The 25519-nt window shown below is 39.8% G+C and overlaps 1 protein-coding gene across 3 annotated transcripts in view; it reads left to right on the top strand.

Annotated features, from left to right (window-relative positions):
- Positions 1-781: 781 nt before the first annotated feature.
- mink1 (misshapen-like kinase 1) overlaps positions 782-25519 on the top strand; it is a 31880-nt gene continuing 7142 nt past the window's right edge. Inside the window, exons 1-26 of one of the 3 annotated variants that reach the window (XM_030747065.1) lie at positions 782-2140; positions 6350-6415; positions 6834-7016; positions 7108-7218; positions 7868-7958; positions 8072-8202; positions 8309-8363; positions 10893-10971; positions 12236-12411; positions 12511-12580; positions 12693-12903; positions 15692-15799; positions 16437-16523; positions 19174-19350; positions 19438-19608; positions 19890-20156; positions 20424-20503; positions 20618-20721; positions 20819-20910; positions 21191-21214; positions 22207-22358; positions 22490-22607; positions 24129-24245; positions 24492-24603; positions 24809-24958; positions 25063-25206. In XM_030747065.1, the coding sequence (XP_030602925.1) occupies positions 2084-2140; positions 6350-6415; positions 6834-7016; positions 7108-7218; positions 7868-7958; positions 8072-8202; positions 8309-8363; positions 10893-10971; positions 12236-12411; positions 12511-12580; positions 12693-12903; positions 15692-15799; positions 16437-16523; positions 19174-19350; positions 19438-19608; positions 19890-20156; positions 20424-20503; positions 20618-20721; positions 20819-20910; positions 21191-21214; positions 22207-22358; positions 22490-22607; positions 24129-24245; positions 24492-24603; positions 24809-24958; positions 25063-25206 (3133 nt within the window). In that variant the 5' untranslated portion in view covers positions 782-2083. The remainder of the gene's footprint in view (positions 2141-6349; positions 6416-6833; positions 7017-7107; positions 7219-7867; positions 7959-8071; positions 8203-8308; positions 8364-10892; positions 10972-12235; positions 12412-12510; positions 12581-12692; positions 12904-15691; positions 15800-16436; positions 16524-19173; positions 19351-19437; positions 19609-19889; positions 20157-20423; positions 20504-20617; positions 20722-20818; positions 20911-21190; positions 21215-22206; positions 22359-22489; positions 22608-24128; positions 24246-24491; positions 24604-24808; positions 24959-25062; positions 25207-25519) is intronic. The other 2 variants (XM_030747067.1, XM_030747066.1) reach the window with 2 other exon arrangements.

Consider the following 25519-nt stretch of genomic DNA (forward strand, 5'->3'; position numbering starts at 1 on the left):
TGTATTTTATAAAAGTTTATGCTTTTTTGTAAGTAAATATGGCATTCAAACTGCATCTTCAAATGCAGTGTATCAGAATGTATTTTTATTCTGTACAAAATCATAATGACTGTTTAGATGTGTGCTTTATCACATAGCAAGAGAAACACTAAGAAGGAGAAATGTTTGTATCGGAACTATTACTGTCACCATGGAAGCAACATCCTTTGTTAGCTGTATATTCTTGAAGCTAATAATTATTCTGAGAGAGAGAGTGTGTTTTTCAGAGGAAACTGGTATTCATTACATGAATGCTTAATGTTAAGTAAATGACTAGTGCATTCTTCAGGTTATTGCCATTCTGAGGGTTTTTCTTTCGTTTTGTTCTTACAACAGATGTTTTTCCTGAACAGCTTTGGAAGTGAATCATGCAGTGATGACTATAAAGGTAGGTCTGCCCTAACTGAAACCTAACTATAGCACTCACTAGTCTGTTGATGACGAACACATGTAAAACCAAGATAAGGGAAATGTTAGATACCCCCCCTCCAAAAAAAACCAAAAAAAAAAAACCCAAAAAACACACACAAAATACTGCAGTGCATTGTTTATTAGATTAAAGAGTGTATTCAGTGACCCACAAGGCCAGTGCAGGACAGGTATGCCACTGGATGAATTCAGCTGTGCAGCTCACAGGAGACAGGGGCAGCTGCGTAGGCTGAAGTCCACTCTAATTTTCAGGTAATTTGTCCCTGGTGAAGCACCGTAGCCAGTCAAGAAGAGAAAACACTTGAGGAGTGTTGCGTGCAGCCAATCGTCAGTAGAACTCCGCAAGACTACATCTAGGCTGCGAGTGGGAGGGAGGAGAGGACTTGGGAAGCAAAACATGGCGAAATAACAAGTTTGGCGGTTATACTGCAGTTAGAAACTGCACCGTTTCTGTTAGCGTTGGACTGTGACTACAAGTTCATAAAATCTGGACGCCGGAGATCGACGGCAGCGCTTAACTTTGAAGTGTCGAGTGTACAGGCTTAAAAGTATTACGGTGGCTGGCGACAACATAGTGCCTGCCTGTCTGCCCGTGTTTTCCCCGGAAGGTTGGCAGTGCTAGGCGCGACTGTCAACACAGAAAATGGATGAAGAAGGAAAGGGAAAGTTTATTCTGGTCAAGACAGTTTAGCTCGCTAGCTTAGCTGCGTTAGCCGGCCAGCTGACGTTAGATTAACCGCACACACCTGACTCAGTATTCGGGTTATTTGTGCGCTCTAGACGAAACCGGGATACAATTAAGTCGCGTTAACAAGTTTGACAACTGCATCCGCAGGGAATCGCATTTCAAACGAGGCCTTTATTTTCGTTTTTCAGCTCCTAATCTGTAACAATATCCCAGGAGGACATCTGTTTAAGGCCAATCATGAGAGCCTGACGCTCGGTTCTGGTGCGGTGCGGACGGACCCGGACGCCATCACATCAGACGTTGCGTTCTCCCTAAAACAACCACTGCGCTACTAAACCGTAAATTACGTTTTTGTACTTTATCGGTGTAAGTAGGAATGTTTCAGTGGCACATAAAACCTATCTGGTAGTTTTTCCACCCGCCGACACGCATCACTGTATCATGTATAACATTAGCTGGGATGTTGGACAGCAGGGAGGACGCGGCGTCTTGTCAAAATGAACGCAGCAAGGTGTTCAACAACAGTGGAGGTGCGCTGCATTTAAAACCTGCCAGTTGTTAGATCGATACCAATGGGCGGCTAACAGCGACGTTGACAGCTTGTCTAAATATCTCAATTTTAAGTTGCACGTGATTTGATTAGCTACCGCAGCCGTTATTTCTTTAAAACAAGTGTAAATAACATTTATAGCTTTCGGCCAGAGTTGACGTGAGCTAGCCAGCTGGGTGCGTCTGTGGTTGCTCTAACTGCGATGCATTTGCTAATCTAAGTGCTACAGCTTCTGCGTATTGGACCGCCAGTTTGCTGTATTTCCTCTAGACTTAGGCCATTATAAGCTCGTGTGAGCAGCCACTTGAATTCCCCTTAAATAGTTCTTATCAAATAAGTGTCTCACTTATTAGCTAACGTGATAAGTTTCGCCAGCTATGTCTGAAAACGCCCCCACACGAAGCCTGGATGACATAGACCTCGCAGCTCTGAGGGTGAGTATTATTACCCGATAAGTGTGCTGCACTTTATTCATTGTAAAATTGTGGCAGACGGACTCATTAGATGTTATGTCATATGCCAGTTTGCCTCAGACACAAGCACGACCATTGAACACCCACGCAACAAAGTTAAGGTGGGATAAACATCTATTGGCCTGTGTTATTGGAAGTGCAGTCTGTACATAAATCCACCAAGTATATGTTGTGATTTCTCACTTAAAGAAGCAACTTACCCAATTACGAGGTTAATTTGGCTGTTAAAAAAGAAGCGACTAGTAGCTATAAACACAGGGCCACGGTGATTGCATCATGTAATGGGGAGGCTGGTTTATTTGTTTGAGTTAGAGTTAAATGGCAAATCTTATAACCATACCTTCAGGAATTTTTAGTTTAGTGTAGTTTCAATAACTGATAACATTCTAATATTGTAAATTGACACAATGCAGTATATCAGATTTTGTTAGTGATGAAAATAGTTTGTTCCTTTTGTGTTTTCAGGCCCCATCTTAAATTCCTAACTTGCTTTTGACCACTTTTTTTGTAACATTAGAAACTCTTTGACCAGGGATGGGGGGGTGGGGGTGGGGGGTGTTAATCTATTCCTTTATTGAATGAAAAAAATATCTTTTCAAGTATGCAGTTAGTTTCTGAATGTTTCCATCACCCCTTTTGACATATCTCTTCATCACTATGGAAGCTGTCAAGCAGGTGTACAACTTTGTTGCAGCAGTAAATCCACTTAAGATAGACCTGCTTTACTTATATAAATGTAATGCATTGTAATATTCTTGTCTTTTATGTTTGATTGAATCCCTTTCTATAGTTATAGTAACAAAAGGTTACTCAATAGCACCACTGAAACTCTAATTTAAGGACTCTGTATAAAATATTATCAATTTCAAAAAAATCAGTTTTATAGGATTCTCAGAGCCCTCTGAAAAAATGAGGAAATTCTAGCATTTCAGTGTAGCTTTCACATGGTAATGGGGCTTAACAGATTAGGACAGTTTATCCAAAAACTGATCGATTGGTCCAGTTTTACCTGTTTGGCTGACTTTCTTTTGAGGTTTCACCTGGAAATGTCACCTAATTATTCACTATCCCAGCACACAGCCAGATGTGACCCAGTTTTTAAAAATTGGTGTAATGATTTAATATTGCAGTACATTTATTATTAACTTATTATATATTTATATACTGCTCATAGTAAATTAGGTAACAGTTTACTCCTAAGAACAATTGGGTAGGTGCAAGGATGACCCTGGGTAAATTTATTGCCCATGATGGCTAAGATGTGGGGTTAAATACTTGTTTGTGGCTTTGTTTATCTATGGCTGTGTGTTCCACTGAACAGAAATGACCATGGGGTGGCGTGGCTCAAGTGGTAGAACAGGTTGTCCATTAACTGCAGGGCTGGTTGTGCGATCCCTAGCTAAATTTCCTTGAGCAAGTTGACTTGGGCAAGACAGTGACCCCAAGTTGTTCTTAATAGCATGGCAGCTCTGCTACCATTGATTTATGAGTGAATTAGAAACACTTTAGGATGCTTGTTAAGGGCCTATACTTAATGCTACACTAGGGAGTGGTGAATAACCAGGCCAGTCAGTAGTCATTTGTTTCTCTATGGTTAGGTTACTGGTCGGTCAGAACAGTGTAACTAAGACTAATTTACACCAAAATCTGCGTGATCATCCACCAGAACAAATAAGTGCGAAATTATGTTTGGAATTTTCTGAAATGACCATTTAAAGTTTCTTGTAAACGGATGTTACGTTTACTGTCACTGTAACTCACGAGCACCCATGTATTTTTAGTTTATTTAAAAAGGAAAATTATAAACATTCACAAAAAACATAGACAACTGCTTTAGATTATGACAGCATGTTTCTTTATCCTTGAGCTTTAACGATTGTGTTTTCCTGCCCTGTAAAACATTTTTAGAAGCATTTTTGGGGTATGTTTGGGGTATTATTTTTAAGTCTGTTTTCTCCTCATTACCTGCCTTGTATTACAGCATATCTTGGGTGTTACCATCACCTTTTAAGTAATGTAATAGTGTGAAACCATTGGCAGGACAGTGAACTGCGTCATCCACATCTCCACATATTTGTGGGTTTTGTGCTTGAGACTGAGACAAACAAACAAACTGGGGACTCACTCTTAGGTTTCAAGGTTCTTGGATAGGATAAAAAAAAATAAATTCAACTGCTCAGTCACAGCATTTTTCCAGAAATTTGCTACAAAGTACAGAAGGAGTCCAGCATTACATAACAATAGTTCACTGCAAACAGGCATCAACAAATTATTTATGCAGAAACACTTAGATTGCCAATAGCAGGGGATAAAAGCAAGCAGGCCAACTGCACAACCATATCAATTACAGGTGACATAAGAAGTTACATATTTAGAAAGAGACAGAGTGGAAATGAAGTTTAGGCATTGGGTATATGAGTTGTGATCTTATTCATTGCTGGAGCCCTCTAACCACTTTTTTTTTCCTTAGAAAGACTTCCTCTCTTAGCTGCATTGACATCATTGCAGGAAATAGTGCTGCCAACTTCCTCTTGTAGCATTGCCACTGTATTTTACTGTGCATAATTTTAAACTTTGTTTGTTCTTTAGACAACAGGCTTGGCACATTTTAACCACCTTGACTATTTGGCTAAATTATTTACGTTAGTTCCACCCCACCCCCACCGCACCTGTAGTTTTACTGATACCCCTCTTGTTTTGCAGTCACAGCAGACAATTTGTTTGACTTTGTGCTGGTAGGGCTACTCTTTGAACATCACTTTACCCTTCCCCTTCCATCATATCTTTCCTCTCATCCCACTCTGTGCTTGACGTGGGTGAAGATGCCGTCTCTGCCTCACCACCCACTCTATCGTTACATTATTGCCTTCCATACTGTTTTCTTTTTTCCTTCTACGTATGGTTTCCCCCCACTTTTCTGTTCTCTGTATTTTACATGCTTCAAAATCTGGCCAGTATGTTTATATTATCATATAAGTGGGTGTATCAAATCATTGGTCATTTCCATGATTTACTGCCAAGTTTTCCTAAGTGTGCTGTTTGTCACCATAATTCCTTATCTTAAAGGAAAATCTTCCCCTCCCTGTTGAAGGCATAAAACCCATCATTGGAAATGGATGAAAGCAGGATAGGTCATGGTGTACATTCTAAACCCAAAGCAGCAGTCTCACCACCCACACATCTTCTTAAAGCCATATTGAAATTACATGAAAGTGGAACTGCTTGTCATTTTCCCTTGTCTCTTAGGGGGGGGTTGCATAATTGAGTCAAAGCAACCTACTCATTATTAGTGTCTTTGAAATATGTGTTCATGGTAGTGAAACAAAAAAATGAACAGATGAAGAAAAAGGCAGAAGTTATGTCAATGTTGTCTTTGTGTACCTAATCTAGTATCAATATTTAGTGTCTCTGAGTGTCTGCTTCCTCCGTGTAAAGTTTTGTGGGTGGTAGAGAACATTGAGTTTAGATCATTTGTATGGAAATATGTAATTGTGATATTGTCTCTGGTGTACACAGTAGAAGCCACTGGGATTGCCGTTATTTGTTTTTGTCTGTGGTCTCTGTTCTGCAGAAGCCCATGTGCTTTATGTGGTTTTATGGCACTGTTCTTAAGTGGTATAGATCTGCAGCTATGCTTACGTTTAATGATAGTACACTGCTCCTGAAATTGTAGCCATGGGGAAAAAAAATTATATAGGTCTTTCTTTGCCTTCAGCAATGCCTCTGTATTGTTTTGAATTCAGACTTGTGTTAATTTAGCCTTATCCTTTTAGCCTAACCGCTGGCAGATTGCTGCTGTTATGAGAACAGGTGACATTTTAGCAGGGTTTTAGTTTTAGTATTAAAGAGTTAGTCTTAACTGAAGAAGTATGAGTGTAATAACATGAAATACACCCTGCACTTAGGGTCGGCATTGAAGTGTAAATGTGGAGGACTCAAAGAAGAACAAAGCAGGCATCACCCACTTAAAAACAAAAATAAATGTGGTGTGCTTTGAGTGCAGTCTTTGTAATTTTGCGTTTTCCCAAATGTGGAAAAAGAAAATGGAATTCAGGTTTGTTTTATTGAAATGCTTTGTCTCGCTTTAGGATGTCAACCTTCTGTGGCTTAAATGTCCAGGTGTATGTGCTATGTGCTGTATGACGTGTAAACTGCCGTTGTCTCCACTAGGATCCAGCGGGGATCTTTGAGCTCGTCGAGGTCGTTGGCAATGGGACATATGGACAGGTGTACAAGGTGAGCCATGATACCATTGTCACCTACAAGTAATGCAGGAATTCTAATGGAGAATAAAACAGTCATTGCTTAAATTATCATGCAACGCAATTTGGGTTGTTGCTACTGTACAAAGCCTGCTGTAGTGCCTGTTCTTTAAATGTTCTGTACATTAACTTCTTAGATTGCAACAACTTTAGTCTACTGCTATGTCGCTAAAAATTTTAGCTATCAGGTTGATAAATTTAAAGTGGCAGTGACAGGAAGATGAGCCACTCTAGTAAAAGAAAATGTACAACAAGAACAGCAAAATGATGCGAAGAAGCAATTAGACACATTAGTGGATACATTTCAAAGAGTTCTGGAAAGATAGAAATCTAAGGTTCACGTTAAACTTTACTGACCAGTGTTGGAATAATCCAACCTGCTTTTTATTCAGGGCCGTCACGTGAAGACGGGCCAGCTGGCTGCCATCAAGGTGATGGATGTTACGGAGGAGGAAGAAGAGGAGATCAAAGCAGAAATAAACATGCTGAAAAAATACAGCCACCACCGCAACATAGCCACATACTACGGTGCCTTTGTCAAGAAGAGTCCACCAGGACATGATGACCAGCTTTGGGTCTGTCTACCACTGTGTCTACTAGTCTGATGGTTTAATAGCTGTGAGCCTCATTGACTGTTCTGACTAAGATGTATTTGTTTCCACATAGCTGGTCATGGAGTTTTGTGGGGCAGGGTCAGTGACTGACCTGGTGAAAAACACTAAGGGCAGCTCTCTAAAGGAGGACTGGATTGCTTACATCTGCAGAGAGATTCTAAGGGTGAGAAATCATGTTTAGCCGCAATGCCAAAGAGTTATGAGATCCCACACTCCTCCACATACCTGTAAAGTTTTGTCACTTGCACAGTTGTCACTCTATTGTAGTGACAAAATCTGTCCGGAGACAGATGGACCAATAAACACTTGGCTCAGTGCTTAAAATTGCCTTTGTGCTGTTCCCTCTACTGTACATTCCTCCAGGACCGGATTTTGTCATGATAACACACATGCGCAGGCAAACAGTCTCAAGGTGAAAACAAAACCAGCTATAGTAGGGTGGCAGGTGAATACTACTTATTTTACAGCTTTTCTATAATATTCATGGATTGGACCACACCTTTTTGCACCCTCATATACACCTGTCAGGCCTTGTGTGTTGCTGTAATTTGGCAGGTTTGTGACACAATCATGTTTTTAAAAGCACTCCACAAATTTGTGGATTGGACAGAAACCTGATAAAGTACTCAAAGCTGCCATTGTACTTACCTGTTAGAGCAGGGAGCTCCAGGGCCACATTTTGCTAGGTTGTGACACACACGGATACACTCACAATGTGAAAATGATGCCAGCTTTGCTGTCTTTGCCACTAACATGTATACAGTAGAGGTTGCTACATACTGACCAATTTTGGCTTGTTCGTATGTGAACAGGGTCTCTCTCACCTCCACGCGCATAAAGTTATCCACAGAGACATCAAGGGCCAGAACGTGCTGCTAACAGAGAACGCGGAGGTCAAACTGGGTATGTTTACAGTTTTGACAGTTTGTGTTGCTAAAGTTATTCTGTTGATCTAGCCCCAGTCTCAGACTTTTTTTCCCCTTTCTTTGATTTCTCATTTCTTTTTTCATTTTCAGTTGATTTTGGGGTCAGTGCCCAGTTGGACAGGACAGTTGGGCGGAGAAACACCTTCATTGGCACACCATACTGGATGGCACCTGAGGTCATTGCCTGTGATGAGAATCCTGACTCCACCTATGACTACAGGGTAATAAAAAAAAAAAAAGCAGGAGCCATGTGTTTGTTTGTGTGCACTATTCTGTATGAACATATAAAATCTAGAGGTTGACCTTGAGCCCCTGTGTATTTTGCAGAGTGATATTTGGTCCTTGGGGATTACAGCTATTGAGATGGCCGAGGGAGCTCCTCGTAAGTGTATACATACCCTTTGCGCACTTGTTTTTACCTGTTTTTGTTAAATCATGTAACAACAGATATCTCATAATTTCAAAGCCTACTCTGCAAAACCTCATGAATGAGTCTGTCTTGCATATACAGCCCTGTTGTCTCTATCTTCAGATGGACATCTGAGTCACTGTAATCAAGGTAGTGTAGTTGTGAGCTGCCAGTTGGCCTGTGGAGGCTGGTTTTACAGATCTCTCTGGTCTGCTTAGCAGGAAAATCTGTCTGCATGGAGAATTGGTGTAAATGTAAAGAAGCAAAGATAAATCTCACTAAAGAGTAGCAAACAAAAATGTTTGTAAAAGTTTTGTAAAGAAGGTGTTGAACAGTAGTGCAGCACGAGTAGTTTATAGTGCCTAGTGTGCTCCTACATTTGATAAGTGGGTGGTTGTTTTCAAACTGATGTATGTGCAGAGTTTGAGAATAGAAGGATTAAGGCATTTACTTGCTGTTATGGTTTTGTGGCACGATTCCGTTTGAAACCTACAAGAAGACTGGTGTGAAAATCTGAAACCTTTAGTTCTGTTGACATCAGAATGTGTCCAGTAGTTCATTGAATGGAACATTGTTTCTATTTTCAGAGCATATGTAGATCTACCACTGTCCCTTTAGAAAATTCTGAAAGCTCCTACAGTCCATGTTGTTGCTGCTGTAAATTATATGGTGCACACTGACAAACTATCAAGCTAGAGTCGTACCATGATAAATTATGCAGCATGGACTGACTGTATCAAGCTGACAACCAAAGTTTATTTTCTCCTAATAAGTGATAAAGTGTGCTTTGTTTTTAAGATTATCGGCTTTTGGTGGTAATGCTGGAACCATTTGTCAGTTGATTGTTAATGTTGAAAGAAGGTTTGTCATAATACTAGAATTTCAAACTCAGTTTTGATACCCAGGAAAATACTTGATACTTAATACCATTTTCGAAAGTCTAAAAAACAAAAAAACAAAACAAAAACAAAAAAAAAATGAAGAGGCATATTTTGATAAAGATTATAATATAAACACTGACATCAAGACAATATTTTCAGGTTCTCTGAGGTAGTGCTGTGCTTTGGGTTACTTGGCAATACCTTTTCATTTCTGATAAAATAGAGTTGGTAAATTAGACTTCACTCTCTCTGTATAGTTTGCTGGTTAACATTTGTGATAACTGTTTAAAACTTCAGTGTTATTGAAACAGGAGCTTCACTGACCTTTTGTAATTCCTAAAATGTTGTTCCGTACTGTGAACATCAGCTATTTCAGCTGCTGGAGAGGGGAGGGGCTGTGTGCCTGGCTGTCTGCAGCGGTGCCGTGTGAAGTTGTGGGTAGACTGGAGGAGGCGGGGACAGCACTCTTTGTAGCAATAGTGTTGCTAATCCAATAATAGTTTTTAGTATTGATTAGTATTAGCCAACCCTAATTGAAAGACAGCTTTTAATAATCTGTCAACTGCTTAAAAGTGTAATAAAAGCATAATAACTCTGCTAAACACCACACTGGTCTTGGATCATTTTCCTGTGTCCTATAACAACATGATTGGCCTTACAGTCAGTTATTAGCAGCTCTGAATGTTGAATCTGAATCTCCTCTTTATTAACATAATCATAATTCTTTCAAGTAAACATAATTCTTAATTGAATTAAATAGTTACAGCAGTAGTTAAATTTCTGCACTTGGCATTTTATTTCTGTACTGATCACATGACCTAAATTTACTGGGAATTTATCCATTGTCAACAGGCCTGGCAAGGATTATGGATGATATTTGTCAGTTTCATTTGACATGCGTTGTTGTGCTGGTTATAGTAATGTGCTCATGGTCCTTACAGGGTAAATCAAAGCATTGGTTGCACAGTATGCTCACTTTTCGCTCATCTTCAGCTTGTTTTACCTCCTAAAGGTAATTGTTTAAGTGTAGAGCTTTTGGACTGTCTGTAATGAAATGTTAATGGGGACAGCAGTACCTAACTAACTGTACTAAATCATTTGTACTCACAGGATTTTTATAAAAGTGCCAGCAGCCTGTCAGTGGGTGATCCATTTCTTTAATCTATGTTAAATGACGCACGTTATAACTGTGATTCCTGTGGTTAGTGAATACTTTAAAATACTGAAGTGAAAATTTCCCCTTTCCTGCTTCAGTCACGTTGGATACATCCTAAAGAGTGTGTTACAAAAGCCTATTTACTGTGAAAATCTAAAGCTAACCAGTCAGGTTTAGCTACCTACCTACGCTGGGAACACAATGACTCACAGTCCTTGTTCTTACATTCAGTGTAACAATAAGCCTGAGGCACTAGGAAAGATTGGATAACAGCAGCTCTAACCATGTTTGAGGACACCAAAAACATGTGTAATGGTGGCATGTGTTATTCACAAAGTACCAGATGTAGAAGTAAATGATACTCTGTCTAGCATTACCTTCATTCTGATGTGCTCTTTCTTTTGTAAAGCAGCTCACAGCATGGACTGAAAGATTTAACTCTAGTAATCTCCTTTATTTTTTTAGCTTTGTGTGACATGCACCCAATGAGAGCCCTCTTCCTGATCCCCAGGAATCCCCCTCCAAAACTTAAATCGAAGAAATGGTGAGTTATCAGCCATACTGATTCCTCATCTTAAAGTACTTGAAAAGCCTTTCTTTAAGCATGTGTCATATCCTGTCTTGTGTTGAGCATCAATAAAATGCTGTTCTAGCAGGTTTCCATGTCTGTGATATGGACTCAGACTTGGTAACAGACTACCTCACCGTGGACTTTGTAAAAGTCAAAACTGCAGATTATGTCTTTGTGTTAAGTTGAAATTATGATTCTTCAATAATGTATGAAATAAAGCCAATAAATAAATAAGGTCTGCTATAATGGCAAAAAAATGGGTCGTTGCAGGAGGGCATGTGTTCCATGCGGTGTAGTAGCGTAGTTACTTTGCTTATCAGGTTACTGCTGTATGTGAATGGAAACAGTATGGATTGCACAAGAAATTGTAGGAACATGTTCAATTCTCAAAATGCATCAGGTTACTTTGGGTGCATTTATGGTCGCTGGCCCTTCCTCAGATTCCAAAGCATTAAAGGTCATGCACTTTTTCTCCCTGCTGAGGCAAATACGATTACTAGCAAGCACTTGAACTAAATGGTCGTATTTTTTCCTACCCACTACTTTTCTGCTGGTCATTAATGGACCCACTTACTAGAGTTTATGTTCCCATAGGATTAAAAGTCAGTTTTTATAATTCTCATGGTAAAAATGCTGCTGCCAATGTTGTACCACTTAATGAGCATTAAAAAGTAAGTAGGGGACTGACCCAGTTACATGATCAGTTGAACACAATTAAAGTACAATGGACATTATTGACCTAATACCAATACTACTCATTATAGAGTTACTGTATTTCATTACATTGTGTTAAATTGTATTTAATAGTGATCATGTGGTTTGTGGTCTCATTTTAATGAAACTTGAGTGAGAAGAACAGCGGGTAGGAAAGTGGTTAATCAGATTGTTTGTTAATGTCCTACTTACTTTTTTTTTTTTAAAACTGGTTAAGCCCCCACGTCGCTGTTAGAGGAAATTATTTCTGAAAAGGCCTTACAGTCACACAATAGCGGAAGCATTAACTGCAAACCTTAACAGCTTAGTTCACATTTGACTAACAGAGGAAAATTTCTAGAAATGTCATTTGCTTCTAAAATACTGAAACACAATTCCTACCCAGAAAATGCTCAGTATGTGAAAGGGCCCACTTGAACTTCTGATTTCTGTTGAATCTGTATTCTGAGTAATACTGCCCCAACTATCAGCTGGCCTCCTGCTCAAGTTTCTTATATCCTCTAACCTTCCCCTTCCCTGCCAGGTCCAAGAAATTTATTGACTTTATTGAGAGCTGCCTTGTGAAGACATATCCCAGCCGGCCATCCACAGAGCAGCTGCTCAAGCATTCCTTCATCAGGGACCAGCCCACTGAGCGCCAGGTCCGAATTCAGCTTAAAGACCATATTGACCGTACACGTAAAAAAAGGGGAGAGAAAGGTAAGCAATTGTAACACCGACAGATTGTTTGCTGACAGTCAACAAATAAAATTTAATGCAGTTAAGAGTGATATGAATTTATTTCAATTTTCCTTATAGAAGAGACAGAGTACGAGTACAGCGGTAGTGATGAAGAGGAGGACAATCGTGGAGATGATAGAGAGTCAAGGTAATTGTAGTTTAACATTTCTGTTAGAGTATTATGAATCTTTGACTTGTTTTCGCTGTGTGAATCATCCACCAAAAATCCTTTCACTCATATCTCTATTTTTGGTCTTCAGTTCAATCCTCAATGTGCCGGGTGAGTCCACCCTGCGGCGAGACTTCCAGCGTCTGCAGCAGGAGAACAAAGAGCGTTCGGAGGCTCACAAGAGGCAGCAGGCCCAACTGGCGGCTCAGCGCCGGGACCCTGAGGAACACAAGAGGCAACTGTTGCATGACCGGCAGAAGCGCATCGAAGAACAGAAGGAACAGCGTCGCAGACTTGAGGAGGTAATGTTCAACTTTTTTTTTTTTTTTTTTAAAGGAATACTGTAAAAGATATACACTCATTTGTTGTGTTAGTGAGAATTAGAATGATGCCCATCTCCTTTTTGTGCTAAATCTGTGTATATTCAGTGGCATAGCATAAGGACTGAAAGCCTGGCCTCTCCAAAGTTTAAAAAAAAAAGTAGATCTGTACACAGTAAAATTTTGGCTCCTGTCCATCAGTGTAACTGTATGACAGAGACCTGTCCCTAAATTAAGATGAGATACACTTTATTTATCCCAGAAGTTGGGAAATTTTTGTCACAGAAGCCAAAACATGAAATACAACCTATAACAAAATAGCTTAAAATAAAAAAAAAAAAGTGTAATAAAATCAAATCAAATACCTCAATAAGGTCAAATAAATACATAAAAGGAGTTCAATTAAAACTGCGTGTTGTCACTACACTATAGCTTTTGTATAGATTAGACAAAGGAGACGCTACAGCACATTCAGAATTGCAAATTCTTTATGCTAAGCCAGTTAATTACTAGCTTTAGCTTTATGCTTATCCCACAAACATGAGTCTTTTAGCAAGAAAGCAGATGGGTGTTTTTCCCCAGATGTCATTGGAGGCTGCTGGATCTGGGTCCACTGCTTTGCCATGCCGCATGCTTTTCATTACAGGAATTCCTACATAACGCAGTTTGTAGGAATGTTTATCTTTTCATTGTTTACTTATTCATGCACTTATTTTTTTTTAAACACCCCTAACCAGCCATTCTTTTAGGAAGTTAGCCTTCTACAATGACTAAAGGAGTAATTGTACACACTGTTGGTACCTGGGTACCTGGCTTTTTTTGTCTTTTTTAAGGAAGTACTCTTTTCTAAGATATTAAACATTATGTTTACCCCACATTTGCACAGTCACTTTACAGCTTATCAGAATTTGTTGTTAGTTTTGATTAATTATGATTATGATATTTATGAAATACAAACACATCAAGTAAAATACTATTGTTCTAGCCCTAAGAAAACATGGAGTGGCCTCCACTCTTGCATATTTTACTACCAGCTCATGAAGTACATTATGCAACATGACTGTACATTTTAATTCAGAGCAACACTGTGCTAAGCAGGAAAAATATGCAGTTCATTGTCTGTAATATGTCAATACTTGTCCTTAATCTTTCAGCCACATGACTGCTTGCAGTTATTTTCTTTCAGTACCTTTTGGTTGCTCTAATCTTGATATCTGTATTTTGTTTGCCTTTGCTTGTTTTTGGCAGTGGCTCAGCGTTTAAGATTTACTTTCTCACGCTGGCAGTACTAACTTTTTGTTCTGTGTAACTATGGGCATGACTAACAAATAAAAGTGCATCTAAGTCTAACAAGGTTAAAATGGTTTAGATCTTGAAATTTGCCACTGAGACAGACACACCAGTACTCTTCTGTCTATCCCCAATTCAAAGCCTGCGTGACTAAATAGCTGGTTGAAAGTACTGAACCAAAGCGCAGGTCACCTTCGGAAAAGTACCATTTCAGAGTTTTGTTCACTGTCATTCACAGTTAAATAAATGGACAAACGGTGAGGAGGAGTGAGATTATTGAGCTGAAAGACAGTTCATCTCCTTGAAACACAATTGTGAATTATCCATTCTCTAAACATTTGTTGATTTTGAATTTGTAGCCTAGAACAAGGCATTCTGAGATTATAAAGTTTTCAAAATGCATTATCATGATTTTTTTTTCTCTTAAGTTGAGAATTGGTGAGATTAGTGACCCAATGCTCTGCTCTAACCTTATCTTAACCCCGAGGGCTGCATGTGTTTAATTTGAATATTGTCATGTATGAAAGCCATTTATGCATGTTTTTTTTTCTTTTAATTAATTTTTTGCAATATAGTGTAGGAAAGTAATGATATGCTTGTGGAAACATTAATGATAACACATTTCCAGATCTCAAGCACTGGAAATGAAATCCTCTTATAGCTTTTATTTTCTTTCAGTACCCTCATCCAACAATGTTTCTGCCCTCAACAGTCTTACTTAGCATATTGGTTTGTACATTGTAGTAGCTGACATAGTGTTAAATCCATCAGTGTGTTTATATGCAGTAAATGGTATGAATTTGTTGTCTTCTCTGCCCAGCATCTGAACTTCCTTTGAAGTTGAAACACAGTCAGGAGTTGACAGGATGTTATGTTAGACATTATTAATGAAAAGGGTGAGCTTGTCGCTGCATACTTTGATGGCAGCCCCCCCCCAATTCGCTTTGTTATGCAGGCATGTCTTTCAAAGTGTCAGCGAACTATGAAATCTTCTGGGAGTTAAGTGGGATTTGAAGGAGGCGCATGTAATTGCACTCATATTGCTATTGTTACTGTAATCATTGTGCAGTATTGGTTAGGGGTTTTGCTGCAGTAAGGTTGCACACTCTATTGAATCTCCACCTCCTTGTCTTTCTTATCTACCTCTTTGGTCCACCACTAAAGTGCCAACGATAGCTGAGGGTATGAGTGCGTTTTGTGCCGCTACCAGGTTTGGGGGGGGGGGCTCATTACCTCATTAAAAAAAAAAAGTCTTGGTTTAGAAAAAGGTGGATAAAAAGTGCCCCCAGTCAAAAGTGAAAAACTGTGCGTGTTTGTGAGAATGACTGTTTCTTTCCTCTGCCCTGTACTTCTGCAGCGTTTATTCCCCCCCACCCCACCTCTTTGCAGGCTAGAATTTGCTTAACAGCAGGCTAATTTCTCTGTGCAGCCATATCCTCTGTGCTCATTACTCTTTTTCCCTGTCACCCTTCTCTCCCAGCAACAGAGAAAAGAGCGAGAGATGGTGAGGCAGCAAGAAAAGGGTCCCCATCGGAGACTCGATGATATGAGACGGGAGGAAGATAGAAGGCTGGCAGAGAGGGAGCAGGTAACCAACCACAGGAGAAGTGGGGTTCCAATCAGCCAATCGGTGGGGAGTGTGGGCGTGTCCACCAGCAACACTGTGCAGGTTGCTCTGGTGGTGAAATTCCAGGAGTAGGTTGCCATAGCAGCAAGGGTCTAAATTAGTGTATTTACTCAGAGATGAGTTTTCTGTGGGTGAGCTCTCTGCGCCTCTTATGCTCGCTTTCCAGTCTACCCTCAGTAAAACAAGAGTCTGGCTCCATGGCACAGTCACCTTTTAGTGCCAAATACCCATTTTTTTTTTTTTTTTTTTTAAATATATGTATATTTATGTCAGTCTGGTACATTAGATCAGTGTGCTGATAAATATTTACATACATTTACATTAATTTTAAATCTAGAACATTATCACAATCTTTATTTAGAGCTGACAGTTTGTTTTAATGGTCATCTGATTTGTCTCTGCTGCAGCTTCTTAACACGGGTGGTGACTGTTTTGTGAATAAAATTGTTGATTTTAATCCCTGCAACACATGGTTTCTGTTACTGGAATGGCATTACATAACTCTGCTTCTCTGTTCTTTCCCCTCCTCCCAGTCATACTTGCATTTCTCCTTTATCACCTCAATGTTTATCATTCCTGCCTTCTTACCTTTCCTTAGGAGTTTATCAGACATAAGTTAGAAGAGGAGCAGCGGCAGTTAGAAATCCTCCAACAGCAGTTGCTTCAGGAACAAGCACTGCTAATGGTAACTAGTCCTTACTACTCAATCATTTCTTCTGATTGCAGAGGCTTCCATATTCACCTCCTAGTCATAATGCATTGTCCTAAGGGAGGGCAGCTGGTTAGCACTGGTATATACTTATTTTTTCCCAACCAAAGACTGCAGTGTTGTAAGCCTGCTTGTGTTTGAGTTAGATGCTTTTAGATGGAATAACAATCAGCAGAGATGAATGGATTTTTTTATTTATTTATTTTTTTTAAACAATCAGATTCTAAAAGCTCCACTTGAATTTGTAACAAAATAAGATTCTACATGTGGAGCATCTTACTGTAGGTAGGCGGTTCATTTTCCAGATTTTGGATGTGTTTCATGTTTTTTAAAAGTCATGCAGTGACCTAGATTTTGGGGGTACTTTTCATAGTATAATGATATCTTGTGCACATTGAAGGGTAGAATTGCTGCACTCTTGGCATCTTTGTTTCGGCGTGCACCTGTGGAGCGTAGGAGTTGCTGTCATCAAGATTGAAGTCTTTGTTCCTGTTTTGTAGAGTGGGAAAATAGCCCTATCTGATTTACTCTAGACACCAGGGAATTGAAATGCTTTTTCACATATTGCACAGAGTTTCTGTGGATATGTACGTGTTCATAGGGATCCAGAGCACAGGGTTGAAAACAAGTGCGCTATCCTGTATTAGGATCAGTATGTTTAAGGGCAATTAGTGGAGATTGCGTGTAGAAAAACCTCAGGTAAAGGGCAGTGAGAGAGATTTTCTGGTGTATGGGCCTGGTGACCAATTTTCTTTGGAGCACAATATTCACTTCTAATACATCCAATTTGTTCAGTGAATGTAAGCCACCCTCCAGCTCACAACTGGAGTACATCGCCAGTAATGAACTTCATTCCTTTCTTGCTATTTTAATTAAATCTGCCAGTCGAAAATGAACACATCCTGCTGCTTTTTCAGGGTAAGATTTATTTTTTTCTTTCTGTAGAGCCTTTTCAAAAAGATTGTGTATTTTAACCAAAACCATCAGTCAAGAGCATGTTTACAGTCAGCCAAATGACACTGAGTTAAGGTATGAGCATAAACAGCTACATAGATGTGAACAAGTCCTTGGAAGTTTTTGAATTCTTTTGGAATTATCAGAATTTCAGAGTTAATTACTGAAAATTTGACTTCATATGCCTTTATATTTTCGGGAGAGGCACCTCTAAAACCCACACTCAGAGTTTCACATCTGTTTTTCAGCCTTGAGTCTGAATGATTATTCAGACCTGAAAAGCACAATTGTTATTCTGTTATGAGGTTAGTCAGATTTGTTTTTCCTATAATCGTGACCTAGATGATGAGCCAAATACAATTTATGAGTAATCAATGCAGAAATGCTGCTTTACAAAATTTTGTACTCCCCCCCTCATATAACTACAGAAGCACACGTTTTCTGCTCATTCGTAGTTTAGATCACTTCCATTTTTCTCCAGTTATCACTAAAATTTCCGTAGTAAAATTTTTCAGATTACTCTGAAATCAAAGAGATGAAACAGATGAATAATAGAAATAGAAGAAATGGGAATCCTGGAAATGTAATAAGTAAATTTTGCACTTATTTATCAAAGTGTACTTATGCCATTATTACCAAATTGTTTTTGAAAGTTCGTCCCAGGCCTGCTGCTGAGGGTCCTACACGCGTGTTGCAGTTGCAGCTTTGCTTTCTCCCTGCTGTCCATGTAATCTAAAACCAGCTGGTTCTGGAAACTTTGCTGGTTTTCCATCATTTGAAACCAAATGTTTTGATCCTTTATTCCGATGTTTAGGGTTGCTATCTTTTTATGGGACAAACCCATAACAAGATAGTTTTTTGTTTTGTTTTTTAAATAACAGTGTTGTCATAATATTGTATAATGTTACAACTTATTCCAACTGTGCAAACTTGTACATATAAATTTGTAAACAACAAAATTTGGGGCACCTGTAGAAATGATTTGCATTAAACTTTAAATGCTTTATTTTCTTTCACTGCTGCAGAAAAGCTGAAAATTCATTGCTTTTTAAAAACTTTAAAAAAAAAAAAAAAAATGCCTCTTAGTGTACACGTGTTGGCTTGGCAAAAGAAAATGACTATTAAAATGGCTTTCATTCACTGCATCGTCATAATGAAAACTGGCCTGTAAATCTAGCGCTCTGTTGCCCATAAGGACTCAGTTACTCACACTCAGTTGGAAGAAAACAGTGTGAAGTTTAGCCTATGTTGTAGTGAGTCATGGTTGAAAGTCTCATTTTAACCTCCAAAGCTTTGACATTTCTATTATTTCATGTTTCCTTCTGAATGCAGTGACCATCAAAAGGGTTAAAGACCCAGGCCTACAACTCAGTGAAAAAAACCAATATGTCAAATGACTCACATTTGCATTGTCTGACATACTGCACAAAAGCATTTAGCTGCAGACATGATCAATATTCTTTTCATGTGGGCTGGTAATTGACTGCTGTATCAAAATAGGAGTACATTGATATGATAAAGCCCAGAACACGTACTGCCTCAGTGGTTGAAATCAGTGGTGGACAACTAAATAGGCCCCTGTTTTTTGATTCTGCTATAATCTGCCTGACATTGCTTTTGGGTCCAATCTGAGGCAAGCAGCATCTTAACTGCAGTGTGTTTCTCTGCTCAGGAGTATAAGCGCAAGCAGCTTGAGGAACAGCGTCAGTCAGAGCGGCTGCAGAGACAGCTGCAGCAGGAGCATGCCTACCTGGTGTCCCTGCAACAGCAGCAGCAAGAAAAGAAACCCCAGCTTTACCACTACAACAAAAACCTGGAGCCCAACAACAAACCGACTTGGGCCCGCGAGGTAGCAACATTACAGCATTTGAATCATTACACAGTAAAAGTAGTGAACACTGCAGAGTAAATCCCTTTCTCACACGCTTAATTCCAGGTGGAGGAGAGAAGTAAGCTCAACAGACAGGGCTCACCCAAAATCTGTACTACTGTCTCTGACACTGCCATCCAGTCACGCTCTGACTCAATCAGCCAGTCAGGAGCGGTCCAGTCTGCACAGACCCCACCGATGCAAAGGCCAGTTGAACCCCAAGGAGGACAGGGCAAGGTGGGTGTTTTTTGAGAGTTTAAAATCATAATCTGCTTAATTAGCAGCAGATAGAACTGCTTATACCTCCCCACTTCTTATTCCTCAACTGCTTTAACCTTACTTTTCTCTGCTGACTTATTTATTATGCCTTCTTTTCCCTCCTTCCCCTTGTACCCCCAAATCATCTTGAAATACAAATACAACCATTCATTCCCACTGCATCTGCCTTTTTTTGCACACTCTTCCTTGCACTCTGCTGCACTTCCCCCCTGGTGTGCTGTTGCTGCTGTCTCCTGCAGTTCCAGATGGCTCACTTGGTTCCACTGAAGCCTTATGCTGCCCCTGTCCCTCGCTCCCAGTCACTCTGTGACCAGCCCACTAAGACCATGTCCGCCTTCCCTACCCAGGATCCCTCTCTCACCCCCACCCCCCGCCCTATCCACTCCAGAGAGCTAGTGCGTCAAAACTCAGACCCTACTTCTGAAACCCAGGCACCACAGGCACACCAAATTAGAGAGGATCGTGGCCCTTGGATCCGCCTGCCAGATGTAGAACTCCCACCCAAGGTAAGACCCAGCAGAAGTTTTTGCCTTGGTAGTTGGTGTACGACCCCAGTTTGAACTCTTTTCTTACCTCGACTGTATTAGACTCGAAGAGTAGCTGGTGTTAGTATGTGGAGGTCATTTGCTTAGATCTAGGAAAAACTATTAATCAAACTGAGGAATAAATTGATATGATCAAAGCTTTTGTGTGTCTCCAACTGGTTGGTCTAAAGTCTTTATGAAAATTACTGTTGCCTGAAAAATTTAAGACTTTGCTGTTGTTTTTCTCAGATTCCACAGAGGACAGCATCTATTGCCACAGCTCTCAACACCAACCTAACATCTGGCATAAGGCACCCAGTAAGAGCTAGGTACTGCAGACAGCCACATGCTGATATTTATTTAATTCAGTACCTTTTTATATGGTAAGTAGTTATGACAACTTGATGTAATTGATTTTTATCCTCACTGTAACCTCATGGCAGTAATCCAGATCTGAGTCGCAATGATCGCTGGGAGAGAGGAGACAGCATGAGCATCATATCCAATCTTCCCCAGACGGGCTCTTTAGAGAGGCATCGCATCCTTAGTGAGCGCCCATCTCCCCAGTGCCATTTCTCAGCAGACTGTCTTTGCAGTAGGATTATTTTCAGAATCATAACTACTCTCTATGACGTTATTTTCAGGTTCCTCCAAAATGGATTCGCCCATTCTCTCCCACGATCCTCGTCATAAGCCAGGAGAATCTCGAACCTCCTCCCGACCTGGGCGTCCTGCTGTAAGTGGCTGTCTCTTCACTATGAATACTTATAAAGCTAGCTTTAACATAACTGAAAGGGATGCTTGCCACAAAAAAGCATTTATAAAACAAATCACACTAACATGCTGTGCTTACGCTTAGTTTTAACTTAAATGCATCTGTTCTGTAAATGAATTAAAAGAAACTAACTTGAGGTTTTCTGCTCACTTTAACTTTACTCCTGAGCCACTTCTGATATTTCCCCTCATGCTTCTCTTTTTTCAAATCCCTGTTTGTTGACTTTATCTTAAATGTGCAGAGTTACAAGAGAGCTATAGGGGAGGTTAGTATCACTGTCTCTTTGGTTGTGATGCTTCTGCATGACTTGGCATTTGCATTTACTGTCAGTGTTTATACAGAATTAATGGCATGCTCTACATTGCCTTCTTTCACGTAAATTGGAATAAATTAAATTTCCTTCTATAAAATCCTTTTTAAAGAGTTTGCATGTATTTTGTTGCAATTTGAACACCTTTCATTAAACACCTGCATCCATTTTGAGTCGTTTGCATTGCTACTGTCTCCTAGCTCATCATCCTGATGCCGTTCTCACCAACTGTCTTGAGTATTCATAGTACATAAAGTGTTTCCCATAGAATTAGATTTATGTGTGGCAGCAGCAGTTTTTACTTTGGGAGGGTGTTCATTCGCTCTGTGAGCACACAAAAGGAGGCACGCATGCTTTTTATATTATTAAATAATATTGGTTATACAGCTTATGTTCAGCTGACAGTGAATTTCTGACTACATTAGACTGTCTTGGACTTCAGCTTCTGACTGCTCTGCAGGTTTGTTGAGTGACCCTCACCCTCACTTGCTCTGCTATTGGGATCCAGCTTGCACTGGATCTCACCAGCTGCAGTCCAAGATGGTGAAGTTGAAATCTGACTGGGTGAACAGTCACCACAACTGGTCTGCATGCCAGTAGGGAAAAATTATATGTGAGGGGCCAAAGGCAAGGACATTGTACACTAATTGGGCAGTTATACTCTCTTAAAGGCAAAAAAAAAAAAATAAATTATATATATATATATATATATATATATATATATATATATATATATATATATATATATATATATATATATATATATATATATATATATATATATATATATAAATTTTTTTTTGTTTTTTTTTTGTTTTTTTTTTTTTTTACCTGGGTGGCCCAACCAAATAAAGACAATGTGTGGGGAAACACATTTTGTATAATCCTGTTGTGTTAGTTGCAATTTTCTTTGATAGCTGAGATTATGTTTAAAACCGTCTGTATAGGACCATGGCCTCTTTGCCAAGGAGCGTGCTGAGGAGCCGCCGAGACCCCCGGTCAAAGCCAATGATTACTCGTCCTCTTCAGAAAGCAGCGAGAGCAGCGAAGAAAGTGAGAGCGGCGAGGGAGCAGAGGAGGAGGAAAGCCCCACAGATCGGTAACACCACCACCACCAACAAATGCTTACAGTTCAGGGATCAGCAAATTGTTTCCATTTGTGAACTTTGCTTTTAAATGAAGAGTGCAGTTCTTCTGTAAAAACCGCATCCTACGTCATCCTGATTTCAGCCACAGAGATGCAGACACTGATTCAGTCAACACTATGGTGGTTCATGAAGATGAGGGCGAGGTGGGAGAAGGAGAGCAAGCTGGAAGCTATGGGGATCAGACCATGCTGGTTCAGAGGGTGAGTCATCTGTATATGTAATGATGCTTAAAATGCATTGTGAGTTCATGGAGAAATTCAACCCAATTTGTGTCAAAGAATATTATAAAGCAGCAAGACAAGGGCCTCTGGTCCGATTACATCAGTAGTGTTATGCTTTTTACATATATATAAACAATGTGGAGCCATGGTACGTGCATAAATAAATATGATAGCAGAAAAAATTGCTGGCATTCAGATTTCACCGGTACACACTAATAGCAAAGATTCAGCATTTTGCAGCAGTGCTCAACAAGCACTCAGAAACAAATTCATCAGAAACCGAAACACGTAGAACACTGTGCTGCGTATCAGTCGACTGTAATGTTACAAAACCACGGCTTCTGTATTGCACATCTGTTGTTTGGTGACTTTTGTGATTCTTTTGTCTTTACTGCTTTTATTTTAGTCTGTATATCGCCTAAAGGCAGCCTGAGTTTGCTTGTCAGAAATCTTTGAGTTCTTTGGGGAGACAGCTGTGACAGCATGCGTCTTCCAGGTGGCTCATAAACGAGTTGTCGGCTTTTATCGAAGTGCAGCAGTTTTGTGTGTGTATTTGAAAGTGTACAAAATGTGCATTTGTGACAAGGCATAGTTGTACCGTAGACAGTATAAAAGGTGGACGTCGCTGCCGTGATGTCAGCCATTAGTTTTTGAAGCCTCGAGAATAGCATTTCCACAGTCGCCATCTTGGTTTCAGACAACGGGATGTGATGAGGAGGGGTGGGTCTGACTGTGAAACCCCACAAACACAACAGATTGAGAGCACAGAGGAAGAATGCTGATTGTCGTCACTTATACAGTGCAAATGCTTTCAGTTTTTATAGCAAGTCCTAACACCATTCCCACTGGCAGCACTGCATCCCTCTGCAGCACATTACAACAGTCATAGTTCTTCAACCCCCTGGGTTGGTCAAATAATAGCTTGACAGGATCACATTTTATGCCACTGTGCAGATGAGTCTTCACATTAATTCCTGAGAATGTGTAAGATATGGTTTTAAGGACATATAGGGTTTAATTTATCATAAACTTGTGAAGGAAGTTTTTTTTTTTTTTTTTTAAGGAAAGAATCGCTTTAGCAGTTTGTAGGTTGTCAGTTTAGAGACTTTTGTTTTACTCTCTGTGTCTTTGTGTTTCTTTATTACTCATTTTTCCTTAATGTGGCTGTAAAAATAAATTAGATTTGGAAAGCATCAAGTGGCTGTGCATGACGGAACCTTTACAAATCAAAGAATGATTTGGAGTTATTCAGATAATGGAGACAGAAAACTGAACAAAATCCAGGATGAACTTTACAGCTGGATCTAATTAACAACTGCATATCACATCACACAAAAAGGCACAACTGGCTGATTGTTACAGTATTAAGAACTTAAGGTAACTTTTCAGACTTGGGTCACTGTGTCTGCCAAATCTCCTAGTAATTGGTGCAATCTAAGTGTGTCATATCATTATGTAATACTTAGTAATTTTTGTGTTTGTGTTTATTTCAACTGAAAGACCCCAGAGAAGCGGAGCCATAACGGATACACTAACTTGCCAGATGTGGTGCAGCCGTCACACTCCCCCACTGACTCAGCCACTCACTCTTCTCCTGGGAAGGACTCTGTTTATGATGTAAGTGTTACTGATGCTAAGTATATCACCCCCCCCCCCCCCCCCCCCCAAATGTGTTCTACATTTGCCATCAGATCCGTCATGAAGTCCACCCATAATTGAATGTCTTTAAGAACTTCATTACTGATAATTATAAAGGTATTTTGTTGCCACATAAGCAGTTATAACAAATATCTACGTATCTTCAGACCAAATGTTGACTTAAAAAAACATTGAATAACTAACATACCTGTTCTGCTCTACCAGTATCAGTCCAGAGGTTTAGTTAAGGCATCTGGCAAATCCTCTTTCACCACCTTTGTGGATCTGGGCATGTATCAGTCACCAGGAGGTACTGGGGATAACATGTCTGTCAGTGGTGAGTGACACTAGTTTAACCTTGGGTTTTTGCTCAAGAATATTTTTCATTTACCTAAAAAAAAGTCTAAACTTGTTAATGGATGTACTGTTGATTTTAAATAGGATGATTGGGACATTTGTTTATATCTTGTATTAGTTTGTCATGGTTTGTGTTTTCCTTCTTCAAATACACCATTCCCATTGCTGCTTCTATGTATGTGTAGGCTCCAGGTTTGAGCAGCTGAAGATGGAAGTGAGGAAAGGATCTATGGTGAACGTCAATCCCACCAACACGCGCCCCCCCAATGACACACCAGAAATCCGCAAGTACAAGAAGAGATTTAACTCTGAGATCCTGTGTGCTGCACTTTGGGGTAAGAACCAATTCAAAATAGTGCAAAAAATGTAAATACAAAATGCAAACGCTGTTACTGATGTGTGTGTGTGTGTGTGTGTGTGTGTGTGTGTGTTTCCGTAGGTGTGAACCTTTTGGTGGGCACAGAGAATGGTTTGAAGCTACTGGATCGTAGTGGTCAGGGCAAGGTGTACCCCCTCATTAACTCCCGCAGGTTCCAGCAGATGGACGTCCTGGAGGGCCTCAACCTGCTCATCACTATATCAGGTCACAACTGCTGCTCATTGCTGTTGCTGCAGCTGGTTAAAGCCGTCAGTCCTTTGGGCATAAGACCATTCTTTTTAATGGAATTACTTACACTGGATGCCATTACTGTTACATTGCACTTAAAAATATTAAGAAAGCTTCTTTCTATAGAAATTATTAGGCTTTGGAAATACTGACACAAGGTGGCTGTTTTCCCCTACAAAGGCGGTCTCCCCTGTGCAGCTCTTTGCAGCTCCTTCTGTTTTATGCATTGACTGTTCTTAAAACTGTGAAACATGTTCTGGATTTCCTCTGCTGTGTCTAAAAGAATAAC

This window comes from Archocentrus centrarchus, chromosome 14 (assembly GCF_007364275.1).
Source record: "Archocentrus centrarchus isolate MPI-CPG fArcCen1 chromosome 14, fArcCen1, whole genome shotgun sequence".
NCBI classification, from domain to species: domain Eukaryota; kingdom Metazoa; phylum Chordata; class Actinopteri; order Cichliformes; family Cichlidae; genus Archocentrus; species Archocentrus centrarchus.